At 41.4% G+C, this 15,541-nt stretch overlaps 1 protein-coding gene across 1 annotated transcript in view; it reads left to right on the forward strand.

Annotated features, from left to right (window-relative positions):
* The window catches only part of LOC139546486 (F-box-like/WD repeat-containing protein TBL1X), a 43,554-nt gene that overhangs the window by 21,207 nt on the left and 6,806 nt on the right, over window positions 1-15,541 (forward strand). The window contains exons 2-4 of the mRNA XM_071354912.1: window positions 6,701-6,810; window positions 7,762-7,907; window positions 11,551-11,800. Coding sequence (XP_071211013.1) covers window positions 6,753-6,810; window positions 7,762-7,907; window positions 11,551-11,800 — 454 coding nt within the window. The 5' untranslated portion in view covers window positions 6,701-6,752. The remainder of the gene's footprint in view (window positions 1-6,700; window positions 6,811-7,761; window positions 7,908-11,550; window positions 11,801-15,541) is intronic.

The following is a 15,541-nucleotide window of genomic DNA, read 5'->3' on the forward strand; positions in this document are numbered from 1 at the left end:
CTCTTCCCAACTATTTTGCAATCTGTATGGCACAGTTGTCAACATCCTGGTCCTCAAATGAAACTGGTATACTTTCCTATTTATGCTATTTTTATTCCCCCGCCAGTTTTGATACTTTATATTGGGCAGACAGACCAGTTGAGTTTGAGTTTATTTTATTTTTACAGGGACAGTGCACATTAATCAACGTTTCAGTAAAAGTGACGGTTTTAGCCAGCCGGCTAATTTTCAACCGCAGTCCCTGGGCAGGTTATTAAAAACAATTACAGTATAGACAATCATTAAGCAGTGAGCACACGCAGAGCAACATAGGACAAGCAAGAAATAGCATACAGACAGAGTTCCCTACCTCCTCCCACTGCCCCCTGCCTCCTCCATTTTTGGGGTAATGCTGAAATCAATTGGTTGTACTCTCGAGCAGACCTTCCCGTACAATTCTGATAACTCCATGAAGGACATAACTCTACCATTCCAATTTACAATATAATTTAAGAACACAATACAATTTTGAAACATCTTTCCCATAAAAACAGGTATTTTATAAACCAGCACATTTGAGTTCAGCCATAATATTTGTTGTAATATTTGTTCTACCTTTTCAGGGGGATGAAATTTAAATTGTAGCCAGCTCTGCAATACTTGTTTTGAAAAAGAGAGATACTTTGAAAAAGGTATCATTTTCAATTAATCGAAAATGAGACATGGCAATCTGCACAAAGGCAAAAAGGCCATTTTTAAACAATGGATGAGCTTTTCTTAGTAATCTACTTGAGAACCATTTAGGGTTCAAGTAAAACTTTTGAATGAGTGAAGCTTTTAGAGAGAGGTTTAGTGCTTTTATATTTAATATTCTCAACCCACCCAATTCATATTCATTATATAGATAGGCACGTTTTATTTTGTCTGGTTTAGCGTCCCAGATAAAGCAAAATATTTTTTGCTCATATGATTTGAAAAACGAATCATCAGGAGTAGGCAGCGCCATAAGTAAGTGAGTAAACTGAGATATGACTAAGGAGTTAATCAGTGCAATTTCACCATAAATAGACAGGAATTTACCTCTCCATGGTTGCAGGATCTTCTCTATTTTTACAGGTTTTCTATTTAAATTCATTGTGGAGAGCTTATTTATATATTTTGTGATATGAATACCAAGTATGTCTACTTCACCATCAGCCCATTTTATCATCAACCCAGGGTTTATAGGTCAACTGTAAAAGTTGTATATTTTAAAGATCCAATAAGTAATATTGTACAGTCGTGGCCAAAAGTTTTGAGAATGACACAAATATTAATTTTCACAAAGTCTGCTGCTTCAGTTTGTATGATGGAAATTTGCATATACTCCAGAATGTTATGAAGAGTGATCAGATGAATTGCAATTAATTGCAAAGTCCCTCTTTGCCATGCAAATGAACTGAATCCCCAAAAAACATTTCCACCGCATTTCAGCCCTGCCACAAAAGGACCAACTGACATCATGTCAGTGATTCTCTCGTTAACACAGGTGTGAGTGTTGACGAGGACAAGGCTGGAGATCACTCTGTCATGCTGATTGAGTTTGAATAACAGACTGGAAGCTTCAAAAGGAGGGTGGTGCTTGGAATAATTGTTCTTCCTCTGTCAAACATGGTTACCTGCAAGGAAACACGTGCCGTCATCATTGCTTTGCTCAAAAAGGGCTTCACAGACAAGGATATTGCTGCCAGTAAGATTGCACCTAAATCAACCATTTATTTGATCATCAAGAACTTCAAGGAGAGTGGTTCAATTGTTGTGAAGAAGGCTTCAGGGCGCCCAAGAAAGTCCAGCAAGCGCCAGGACTGTCTCCTAAAGTTGATTCAGCTGTGGGATCGGGGCTCCACCAGTACAGAGCTTGCTCAGGAATGGCAGCAGGCAGTTGTGAGTGCATCTGCACGCACAGTGAGGCGAATACTTTTTGAGGATGGCCTGGTGTCAAGAAGGGCAGCAAAGAAGCCACTTCTCTCCAGGAAAAACATCAGGGACAGACTGATATTCTGCAAAAGGTACAGGGATTGGACTGCTGAGGACTGGGGTAAAGTCATTTTCTCTGATGAATCCCCTTTCCGATTGTTTGCGGCATCCGGAAAAAAGCTTTCCCGGAGAAGACAAGGTGAGCGCTACCATCAGGCCTGTGTCATGCCAACAGTAAAGCATCCTGAGACCATTCATGTGTGGGGTTGCTTCTCAGCCAAGGGAGTGGGCTCACTCACAATTTTGCCTAAGAACACAGCCATGAATAAAAGAATGGTACCAACACTTCCTCCGAGAGCAACTTCTCCCAACCATCCAGGAACAGTTTGGTGACGAACAATGCCTTTTCCAGCATGATGGAGCACCTTGCCATAAGGAAAAAGTGATAACTAAGTGGCTCGGGGAACAAAACATCGATATTTTGGGTCCATGGCCAGGAAACTCCCCAGACCTTAATCCCATTGAGAACTTGTGGTCAAACCTCAAGAGGCGGGTGGACAAACAAAAACCCACAAATTCGGACAAACTCCAAGCATTGATTATGCAAGAATGGGCTGCCATCAGTCAGGATGTGGCCCAGAAGTTAATTTACAGCATGCCAGGGTGGATTGCAGAGGTCTTGAATAAGAAGGGTCAACACTGCAAATATTGACTCTTTGCATCAACTTCATGTAATTGTCAATAAAAGCCTTTGACACTTATGAAATGCTTGTAATTATACTTCAGTATTCCATAGTAACATCTGACAAAAATATCTAAAGACACTGAAGCAGCAAACTTTATGAAAATTCATATTTTTTTCATTCTCAAAACTTTTGGCCACGACGGTACACTTTATCATAATTAGGTTTTAGTATAGAGAGCACTGAAAAGTTATCTAAATCTTCAATGAGACATTGCAGGGATCTAGCTTGCGGACTTAATATAAAACTTGAGTCATCAGCATACATGGACACCTTTGTTTTTAAGCCTTGGATTTCTAATCCTCTAATGTTGTTATTGGATCTGATTTTAATAGCTAGCATTTTGATGGCCATAATGAATATATATGGTGACAGCGGACACCCTTGTTTAACTCCTCTTGACAATTCAAAACTCTCTGAGAAGTAGCAGTTATTTACTATTTTACACCCGGGGTTGCTATACATAATTTTTACCCATTTTAAAAGAGAATTACCAAAATTGGAAAAACCCACTCTTAATTTATCAAATACCTTTTCCAAATCCGCTAAACTTTCCAGGCCTGGCTTCTTAGATGTTTCATGATGTTCTATTATTTCTAATAGTTGTCGTATATATTATCTCCAATGTATCGTCCATGTAAAAAAAAAAACTGTCTGATCAGGATGAACAATACCTGGTAAACCCCTTTTAATTCTGAGTGCTATGCATTTCGCTAGTATTTTTGCATCACAAAAAGTGTAAGAGGCCTCCAGTTTTTTAGATAGACTGGGTCTTTATATTTGCCATCTGGGTCTTGTTTTAATAATAGAGAAATCAGACCTTCCTGCTGAGTACCTGACAGACTACCATTTCTATAGGAGTAGTTAAAACAATCTAACAATGGAGCTTTTAGTATATCAAAAAGGCTTGATATACCTCTACCAGTATGCCATCAAACCTTGGGGTTTTTCCAGACTGAAAGGATTTAATAGCCTTAAAATGTTATTCCTCTGTAATTTGGCCTCCGGGCTGATCTTTCTGTACATTTGATAATATTCAATTTTTTATATTATTTGGAAATAATTCCTTACTGTAATCTTTGTTCAGTGGGAGAGGATGAGACGGATAGAGAACATCTGCCTAAAATAAATAGCTTCCTCTTTTAAAATATAATTAGGAGAATCATAGATGACTCCCTCTTCAGTAACGAGTTTCTGCAAATTCTTTTTGTTAGCGTTCCTATATATGAGATTCAGGAAGACTTTTGTGAATTTTTCTCCATATTCCATCCAGTTTGCTTTATTTTTGTAGTAGATTACATTAGATCGTGCTTGAATAAGTTCCTAAAGTTCTTTTTGTTTTTCCTCTAACTTCTTTTCTATCTCTGTAGTATAGTTTTTATTGCTGTCTACCTGTACTGTTAGTTCATGGATTCTCCGTGTTAATCTTGTCTCTTTATCCAGAAACTGCTTTTTTAGTATTGATGAATATTGATTTGAATGACCTTTGAAGGTACATTTAAAGGTATCCCAAACAATAAGGGTATTTGCTGAACCTATATTATACTGGAAAAATTCTGTTATAAATGATTTTGTCTTAGTTAAAAATAGGTTTTCCTCCAGTAAACTTTGATTAAATTTCCAATGTCCACGTGGAAAATCTATAGGAGTTATGTGAATGCCAATTAGATGATGATCCGATCACATTCTGTCTCCTATTAAAACGTTTTTAACCTTTGATGCAAGAGAGAAAGAGACAAGAAAGTTGTCAACCCCATTCCCTTTTCCACGCAACGTCATCTAAGGATGTAGAGTGAGTTTCCTGTAAACAGTATATGTTATATTCCTTTTCTTTTAGCCATGTACAGACTGATCTTCTTTTTTTATATCTGGTAAACTGTTACAATTATAACTGACTATACTTATTTCTCCCCTTACCATAACTAGATACTATTCGCAGTCTAAATTGACCATAATTTAGTGCTTGTAAAGTTACTGCCATCAGAGGTATTAGAGCTTTCAAATGTCGGATATTTAGAATTCAAGAAATAGATTCTAGCAATATTTGTTTTATTCCCTTGCCTGTTTGCCTGTGAGCCAATGCCACAGATGTTAGAAAATTGAGACAAGATATTATGTGTGTAGTAAATCTGAGTAGGTTGATGTGTATGATATTGGATGTGATAGTGAGAGTGTGTACGATGTCTGTATAAGAGTAAGACTATAATGTGTGATGTCCAAATAAATAATAACTCTGCCAATTTGCATGGTTGAGTGTCTATGTGTGTAACATCTAGTGCGTATAGCGTTAATATTCATGATGATAATTGTAATCCATATCGTATCGCCGTGATAGTTGCATCATAATTACCTTTACCATAATTGAAAATCACATTGTCACGTTCTGACCTTTATTTTCCTTTGTTTTGTCTTTAGTTAGTATGGTCAGGGCGTGAGTTGGGGTGGGCAGTCTATGTTATGTGTTTCTATGTTTAGGTTTGTCAATTGGCCTGATATGGTTCTCAATCAGAGACAGGTGTTTTGCATTGTCTCTGATTGGGAACCATATTTAGGTTGCCTGTTTTCACTGTTGGTTTGTGGGTGTTTGTTTCCTGTGTCTGTGTTCGTGCCACACGGGACTGTTTCGGTTAGGTTACTTTGTTATTTTGTATATTTTGTCGTGTTCAGTTAATTATATTAAAACATGGACACTTACCACTCTGCGTCTTGGTCCGATCCCTGCTACACCTCCTCTTCAGACGAAGAGGAGGAAATCAGCCGTTACACACATCCCAGCATTTCCATACGAATTGACGTTTCACATGATCATGAAAGAGACCTTGCATTACTCTAGAGGCGGCTTCACTACAGTACAAATGTATTCTGTACAATGTTATTATTCCCCAGTGCCCCAATTTTGATATCTTCCCCTTGCTTGTTGTAAACATATATAAACGTGTAGACAATTACATCAAAAATATAGACAAACAATAAACACATTCAATTATAACAGTTCTCGACAGAGAAGAGAGCGAGATCAGGTGTGTGTGTGTGTGTGTGTGTGTGTGTGTGTGTGTGTGTGTGTGTGTGTGTGTGTGTGTGTGTGTGTGTGTGTGTGTGTGTGTGTGTGTGTGTGTGTGTGTGTGTGTGTGTGTGTGTGTGTGTGTGTGTGTGTGTGTGTGTGTGTGTGTAAGTCCGTATGTGTAAGTGAGCATGTAATTGAGTATGTGTGTGTTCATATCCACTTCATAGTGTTCAGATATTTTTACAGTTCCCATACTTTCTTTTTTTCGTAACCTGAAGTCCCTGTAGAATTTAGTACAGCCATTAATCATTCTTTGTAGCAAAGCACTCCCTAGCCTGAAGGCCCTTATCAGTGGGAACAATATCTCAATTGCTGTGATTCTAAAGGGCTCTGTTTTTATGTTTTTCTTCAGCTCCCTGTAGTTTTGAAAGAATACCAAATTGAAATGTTGACGCAGTCGCCAGTAAATTATGTTTTCTGTGAAAGCGATAATGATGTGAATGTTGCCCAACTTTAGCAGTAATTAGCCCTAGCCGGTGTGTTGAGTTCTCCTCTGCAGTTTACTAGATAGCGACAGTAGGCCTTTAATGCCATGTCCTGCTTTATTAGGCTTCTTTACCCATCTAGATAAGTGGCCAGGTCAATAACAGTAGAATGTTGCCACTTTCCCCTCAAGCCAAATGGAAATGGACACCGCTGTCGGATCACAGAGAGATGGGGGGGGGGGGGGGGAATAGTTAGCCTGTGAAGTAGAGATGGATTCACTAGTTTAGTGATCCGGTCATTGACATGCTCAGTGTGTGTGTGTGTACGAAGTACATGCCTGAACAATGGTCTTGCTTTATCTTTGTATGTGAGGAAATGGTAGCTGTCAAGTCATTTGGTAATAATGATTGGGGGCCTACCTAGATATAACCTACATTTTCCCACTCATTGGGAATCTTGTCATCTTGTGAAACGATGTAGCTAGCTGTGTAATGAATCTAAAACTCATTGTCTTCCTCTCTTTCTTTCTTAGAGTGGGCCGATCTTTACTAGATACAGTACCTCCTCCATCGAGGTGGGCTAAGATGAGTATAACCAGTGATGAAGTGAACTTCTTGGTATACAGATATCTTCAGGAGTCAGGTATGTATGACTGCCAACCTCCCTGTAAGACACTTGTCCTGTCTCTGTCTGTCTGCTGAAATGATTATTATACTTCTGCTTTACATATTTCTTGTGTATTTGTTTCTGTGGTAATGTAGGAATTGAGAATGGCTTTGTAGTTGACCTTGTTGATTATGTTGTCATGGATTAGACTGCATTGACTCTTTCTAAACCACATGTGTCAAACTCATTCCACTGGCTGAGTGTCTGCGGCTTTTCACTCCTCCCTTGTACTTGATTGAGGAATTAAGGTCACTGATTTGTAAGGAACTCCCCTCACCTGGTTGTCTAGGTCTTAATTGAATGGAAAAACCAAGACACTAGGCCCTCCATGGAATGAGTTTGACACCCCTGATCTAAACGGTCCCTAAAGGTTTGGGAATTTTGACACACATTTTACCAATGGCTACTTCAATACATTCACCAAAAACATGATGAAAAGCTTGAGAGAGTGCAGGAATAGGAAAGTAGAGGTGTCAGTAACTCCAGAAACTACAGTTAGTGGAAACCAAGCCTATTCTACCTGTCTGTTGGCTGTTCAGAATATCGCTTTCCCTTCATATGTACCTGTGTCAACATGCCATTCACGCTACCCTATTTTTCACAGGGTGAATGAATTATTGAGATCCTAGCCGCTGTATTTGATTACTGTTGGGGCTTTCTTTGAAGACAGTCATTGGATAAATGCTTGATAGCTCTGGCATTTTAACATTTCTTCCGCTGAAAAAGTCTACTTGGAATGAATGATTGACTCGCTGTCTAAGTTCCCTTTTATTTTTTGGTTTACATAACATTGATATAAAAAGTTAGAAATAACACCTCACATGGCAGATGTCTGTAGATATGTCTGTGTAGGAGTGAGATGTTTGTGTTGCAGGGTCTCTGGTGTTCTCGTTGTACTGACTGTGTTCTCTGTTTGTCCCTTTCCAGGTTTCTCCCACTCAGCGTTCACCTTTGGCATCGAGAGCCACATCAGCCAGTCCAACATCAATGGAACACTAGTGCCCCCTGCTGCCCTCATCTCCATCCTGCAGAAAGGCCTCCAGTATGTGGAGGCAGAGATCAGCATCAACGAGGTGAGCCCAGGGGCTCCAGTCCAGGCTGCCTTCTAGTGCTGCCTTGGGTCGCATTCATTAGTGCATACCGTAGCAAAACATTTAGCAAAAGAACACAAAAACTATATATATATATACGGTACTAGTCAAACGTTTGGACACACCTACTCATTCCAGGGTTTTTCTTTATTTTTACTATTTTCTACATTGTAGAATAATAGTGAAGACATCAAAACTATGAAATAACACATATGGATTCATGTAGTAACCAAAAAAGTGTTAAACAAATCAAAATATATTTTATATTTGAGATTCTTCAAAGTAGCTACCTTTTTGCCTTGATGACAGCTTTGCACACTCTTGGCATTCTCTCAACCAGCTTCATTAGGTAGTCACCAGGAATTAATTTTAATTAACAGGTGTGCCTTGTTCATTTGTGGAATTTCTTTCCTTAATGTGTTTGAGCCAATCAGTTATGTTGTGACAAGGTAAGGTTGGTATACAGAAGATAGCCCCAATTGGTAAAAGACCAAGTCCATATTATGGCAAGAACAGCTCAAATAAGCAAAGAGAAACGACAGTCCATCATTACTTTAAGACATGAAGGTCAGTCAATACGGAACATTTCAAGAACTTTGATAGTTTCTTCAAGTGCAACCGCAAAAACCATCAAGCGCTATGATGAAACTGGCTCTCATGAGGACCGCCACAGGAAAGGAAGACCCAGAGTTACCTCTGCCACAGAGGATAAGTTAGAGTTGCCAGAAATTGCAGCCCAAATAAATGTTTCATAGAGTTGAAGTCACTGACACATCTCAACATCAACTGTTCAGAGGAGGCTGCGTAAATCAAATTGCTGGAAAGAAGTCACTACTAAAGGTCACCAATAAGAATAAGAGACTTGCTTGGGCCAAGAAACACGAGCAATGGACATTAGACTGGTAGACATCTGTCCTTTGGTCTGGTGAGTCCAAATTGGAGATTTTTGGTTCTAACTGCCGTGTCTTTGTGAGACGCAGAGTAGGTGAACGGATGATCTCCACATGTGTGGTTCCCACCGTGAAGCATGGAGGTGGGATGGTGTGGGGGTGCTTTGCTGGTGACACTGTCAGTGATTAATTTACAATACAAGGCACACTTAACCAGCATGGCTACCACAGCATTCTGCAGATATACGCCATCTCATCTGGTTTGCGCTTAGTAGGACTATCATTTGTTTTTCAACAGGACCCAAAACACACCTCCAGGCGGTGTAAGAGCTATATGACCAAGAAGGATAGCGATGCAGTCCTGCATCAGATGACCTGGCCTCCATAATCACCCGACCTCAACCCAATTGAGATGGTTTGGGATGAGGTGGACCGCAGATTGAAGGAAAAGCAGCCAACAAGTGCTCAGCATATGTGGGAACTCCTTCAAGCATTCTAGGTGAAACTGGTTGAGAGAATGCCAAGAGTGCAAAGCTGTCAAGGCAAAGGGTGGCTACTTTGAAGAATATAAAATATATTTTGATTTGTTTAACACTTTTTGGGGCATTATTACATGATTCCATATGTGTTATTTCATAGTTTTGATGTCTTCACTATTATTCTACAATGTAGAAAATAGTAAAAAATAAAGAAAAACCCTTGAATGAGTAGTTGTGCCCAAACTTTTGACTGAGTGTGTATGTGTGTGTGTATATATATATATATACAGTGGGGAGAACAAGTATTTGATACACTGCCGATTTTGCAGGTTTTCCTACTTACAAAGCATGTAGAGGTCTGTAATTTTTATCATAGGTACACTTCAACTGTGAGAGACGGAATTTAAAACAAAAATCCAGAAAATCACATTGTATGATTTTTAAGTAATTAATTCGCATTTTATTGCATGACATAAGTATTTGATCACCTACCAACCAGTAAGAATTCCGGCTCTCACAGACCTGTTAGTTTTTCTTTAAGAAGCCCTCCTGTTCTCCACTCATTACCTGTATTAACTGCACCTGTTTGAACTCGTTACCTGTATAAAAGACACCTGTCCACCCACTCAATCAAACAGACTCCAACCTCTCCACAATGGCCAAGACCAGAGAGCTGTGTAAGGACATCAGGGATAAAATTGTAGACCTGCACAAGGCTGGGATGGGCTACAGGACAATAGGTAAGCAGCTTGGTGAGAAGGCAACAACTGTTGGCGCAATTATTAGAAAATGGAAGAAGTTCAAGATGACGGTCAATCACCCTCGGTCTGGGGCTCCATGCAAGATCTCACCTCGTGGGGCATCAATGATCATGAGGAAGGTGAGGGATCAGCCCAGAACTACACGGCAGGACCTGGTTAATGACCTGAAGAGAGCTGGGACCACAGTCTCAAAGAAAACCATTAGTAACACACTACGCCGTCATGGATTAAAATCCTGCAGCGCACGCAAGGTCCCCCTGCTCAAGCCAGCGCATGTCCAGGCCCGTCTGAAGTTTGCCAATGACCATCTGGATGATCCAGAGGAGGAATTGGAGAAGGTCATGTGGTCTGATGAGACAAAAATAGAGCTTTTTGGTCTAAACTCCACTCGCCGTGTTTGGAGGAAGAAGAAGGATTAGTACAACCCCAAGAACACCATCCTAACCGTGAAGCTTGGAGGTGGAAACATCATTCTTTGGGGATGCTTTTCTGCAAAGGGGACAGGATGACTGCACCGTATTGAGGGGAGGATGGATGGGGCCATGCATCGCGAGATCTTGGCCAACAACCTCCTTCCCTCAGTAAGAGCATTGAAGATAGGTCGTGGCTGGGTCTTCCAGCATGACAACGACCCGAAACACACAGCCAGGGCAACTAAGGAGTGGCTCCGTAAGAAGCATCTCAAGGTCCTGGAGTGGCCTAGCCAGTCTCCAGACCTGAACCCAATAGAAAATCTTTGGAGGGAGCTGAAAGTCCGTATTGCCCAGCGACAGCCCCGAAACCTGAAGGATCTGGAGAAGGTCTGTATGGAGGAGTGGGCCAAAATCCCTGCTGCAGTGTGTGCAAACCTGGTCAAGAACTACAGGAAACGTATGATCTCTGTAATTGCAAACAAAGGTTTCTGTACCAAATATTAAGTTCTGCTTTTCTGATGTATCAAATACTTATGTCATGCAATAAAATGCGAATTAATTACTTAAAAATCATACAATGTGATTTTCTGGATTTTTGTTTTAAATTCCGTCTCTCACAGTTGAAGTGTACCTATGATAAAAATTACAGACCTCTACATGCATTGTAAGTAGGAAAACCTGCAAAATCGGCAGTGTATCAAATACTTGTTCTCCCCACTGTATGTTTTATTCATTAAGGTTCTTTTTCAATCTGTTTTCCTCCTTTTGGTGCCTAGAGAATACAACCCTGGCCTGGACTACCACACCCAGAACAAACACCACACACTCTCCATGTAAATCAATGGGGTTATTTATATAAGACTGCCCTCACTAATACAGTGCCTAAGATCAATACTTAGCTCAGCAGTCATTTGTATGCAAAATAAGTTTATCGAAGTCATGAATCTCAAACAATACCAAAATCAATACACTATTGTACTTGGCAAATTAAAAATGTAAATCCTGCAGTTTGAATTTATTGTCCATCAGTGCACTCTACATCCAACGGGGTAACCATTGCATATTTGGTGTTGTGTTGGAAGGATGGCACGGTGTTTGATGGACGGCCCATTGAGTCTCTGTCACTCATCGACGCGGTGATGCCAGATGTGGTGCAGACGCGGCAGCAGGCCTTCCGCGACAAGCTAGCCCAGCAACAGGCGGCCTGCGCCATGGCAGCCACCGCCGTAAGCAACCAACCCAACGCACCAAAGAACGGAGAGGCCATCGTAAACGGAGAGGAGAACGGAGAGGCCATCGTAAACGGAGAGGAGAACTGCACACACACCATGTGTAAGAACAGCCTCCTGTCTAACAGGGCCATTTAGCAATCACTAGCAAGCGTTGTCGTGCCGTAACTTAACAAATGATAGCTAAATATTTTCCCACATTATCTTGATACTTACTATGTGAGACTTACTACATCAAGCAGCGTGTGTGTGTGGTACTCTAGAGCCATGTGATTTTCACTGAATGTGAGGTAATTAGTGACATGGCATTGAGTGTTGGTGAATTTGACCCTGCATGCATTCACCTTCATTGTGCCTCCTTAACAGATGCTTCTAGAATTCAGCCAGTGAAACCAGAGAGGTATGGATCGGGTGAAGCATTAGATTAGGGAGAAACCGATAGAGGATGTTGTGGATGTTTGTGTCAGCCGATCCCACTGGAGTTAGTCTGTCTGTGTGGGTGGGTGGCAGAACATCAGCAAAGACTATGTTAGTTTAAGTAATGCTTGTCTGAACGGACAGGGATGCTACAGCCCCGTAGGATTGCTCTTCAGCAAAAACAAGTCTGGAAGAAAAACACATTTCATCAATACTGCAGGCAGGATATGAAGATGATTACTGGATTAGCTCTTAGTTCATCTCCCAGAATGGTTGAGCTTTGATCCTCTACAGATTGCTCCTTCCACTTCAATTGGGTCAACAAGTGCGTTTGATGCGGTAGTTGCAAATCTTAGATAACACTGTTATTTAAGACTTAGTAACTGTCTCGGGCTCTCTACTATTTGCCGTTAATGTTTTGGAACTAGCCTAATTTAAATTCTCTGATCTTAAATGGTTATGATTTGAAAGGGGAGAGGTTAAACACCTCTAATTTTTGTCAGAAACAAACTTAAGAGGGAAACAGTCCAGATAATTAAAGTTTTTGCAACTGAATATGACTCTGGATGAGAAGGAAATGGAACTATATTTTCAATATATGTGATCTCCTGTATAGTAGGTACTGGGAGTCATGTATGTGTCTGTTTTATTTCTTTATTTTATTTAACCTTTATTTTACTAGGCAAGTCAGTTAAGAACAAATTCTTATTTACAATGACAGCCTACCCCGGCCAAACCCTAACCTGGACGACGCTGGGCCATTTGTGCGCGCCCTATGCGACTCCCAATAACGGCCGGTTGTGATACAGCCTAGAATCAAACCATGATCTGTAGTGATGCCTCTAGCACTGTTTTTTGTTGTTGTTTTCTTGTTTATCTGTCGGCCCCAGCCTCGAACTCAGGCCCTGTGTGTAGTTAAGCGACCTTCTCTGCCCATACATCGCCATTTTACCTGTTGTTGTTGACTTAGCTGATTAGCTGTTGTTGTCTTAGCTAGCTCTCCCAATCAACACCTGTGATTGCTTTGTCTCTCTCAAATGTCAATATGCCTTGTATACTGTTGTTTAGCCTAGTGGTTAGAGTGTTGGACTAGTAACTGAAAGGTTGCAAGATCAAATCCCTGGGCTGACAACGTAAAAATCTGTTTTTCTGCCCCTGAACAAGGCAGTTAACCCACTGTTCCTAGGCTGTCCTTGAAAATAAGAATTTGTTCTTAACTGACTTGCCTAGTTAAATAAAGGTAAAATAAATAAAAAATGTTTTAGTTTACTGCGGAGCCCATAGTCCCACTCAACATGCCTCAGATACCTCCTTTGTCCCACCACCCAGAGATGCAACCTCTCTTATCGTCACTCAATGCCTGGGTTTACCTCCACTGTACCCGCACCCCACCATAGCCCTGTCTGTACATTATGCCCTGAATCTATTCTAACACGCCCAGAAATCTGCTGCTTTTATTCTTTGTCCCCAACACACTAGATGACCTTTAGCCATACCCTCATCCTACTCCTCCTCTGTTCCTCGGGTGATGTGGAGGTTAACCCAGGCCCTGCGTGTCCCCAGGCACTCTCATTTTTTGACTTTTGTAACCGAAAAAGCCTTGGTTTCATGCATGTTAACATCAGAAGCCTCCTCCCTAAGTTTGTTTTACTCACTGCTTTAGCACACTCCGCCAACCCTGATGTCCTTGCCGTGTCTGAATCCTGGCTTAGGAAGGCCACAAAAAATTCTGAGATTTCCATCCCCAACTACAACATTTTCCGTCAAGATAGAACTGCCAAAGGGGGAGGAGTTGCAATCTACTGCAGAGATAGACTGCAAAGTTCTGTCATACTTTCCAGGTCTATGCCCAAACAGTTCGAGCTTATAATTTTAAAAAGGAATCTCTCCAGAAATAAGTCTCTCACTGTTGCCGCCTGTTATAGACTCCCCTCAGCTCTCAGCTGTGCCCTGGACACCATATGTGAATTGATTGCCCCCCAACTATCTTCAGAAGTCATTTTGTTAGGTGACCTAAACTGGGACATGCTTAACACCCCGGCAGTCCAACAATCTAAGGTAGATGCCCTCAATCTCACACAAATTATCAACAAACCCAACAGGTACAACCCTAAATCTGTAAACATGGGCACCCTCATAGATATTATCCTGACCAACTTACCCTCCAAATCCACCTCTGCTGTTTTCAATCAGGAACTCAGCAATCACTGCCTCATTGCCTGCATCCGCTATGGTCTGCGGTCAAACGACCACCCCTCATCACTGCCAAACGCTCCCTAAAACACTTCTGCAAGCAGGCCTTTCTAATCGACCTGGCCCGGGTATCCTGGAAGGATATTGACCTCATCCCGTCAGTCGAGGATGCCTGGTCGTTCTTTAAAAGTAATTTCCTCACCATCTTAAATAAGCATGCCCCTTTCAAAAAAAATTGAACTAAGAACAGATATAGCCCTTGGTTCACTCCAGACCTGACTGCCCTCGACCAGCACAAACATATCCTGTGGCGTACTGCACTAGCATTGAATAGTCCCCGCGATATGAAACCTGTCAGGGAAGTCAGGAACCAATACACGCAGTCAGTCAGGAAAGCAAATGCTAGCTTTTTCAAACAGAAATTTGCATCCTGTAGCTCTAACTCCAAAAAGTTTTGGGACACTGTAAGGTCCATGGAGAATAAGAGCTCCTCCCAGCTGCCCACTGCACTGAGGCTAGGTAACACTGTCACCACCGCACCTTCTCTGCTGTACAATCTTGTTTCCGAGCTGGTCATGGGTGCACCTCAGCCACGCTCAAGGTACTAAATAATATCATAACCGCCATCGATAAAAGACAATACTGTGCAGCCGTCTTCATCGACCTGGCCAAGGCTTTAGACTCTGTCAATCACGGTATTCCTATCGGCAGACTCAACAGCCTTAGTTTCTCAAATGACTGCCTCGCCTGGTTCACCAACTACTTCTCAGACAGAGTTCAGTGTGTCAAATCGGAGGGCATGTTGTCCGGACCTCTGGCAGTCTCTATGGGTGTACCACAGGGTTCAATTCTCGGGCCGACTCACTTCTCTGTATATATCAACGATGTTGCTCTTGCTGCGGGTGATTCCCTGACACCGCTACACAGACGACACCATTCTGTATACATCTGGCCCTTCTTTGGACAATGTGTTAACAAACCTCCAAACACGCTTCAATGCCAGTCAACACTCCTTCCGTGGCCTCCAACTGCTCTTAAACGCTAGTAAAACTAAATGCATGCTTTTCAACCGCTTGCTGCCCGCACGCGCCTGCCCGACTAGCATCACTACTCTGACTTGTGGACAACTACAATATGTGGACAACTACAAATACCTAGGTGTTTGGCTAGACTGTAAACTCTCCTTCCAGGCTCATATTAAACATCTACAATCCAAAATAAAATCTAGAACCGG

Source organism: Salvelinus alpinus, chromosome 20 (genome assembly GCF_045679555.1).
Source record: "Salvelinus alpinus chromosome 20, SLU_Salpinus.1, whole genome shotgun sequence".
Taxonomy (NCBI): Eukaryota; Metazoa; Chordata; class Actinopteri; order Salmoniformes; family Salmonidae; genus Salvelinus; species Salvelinus alpinus.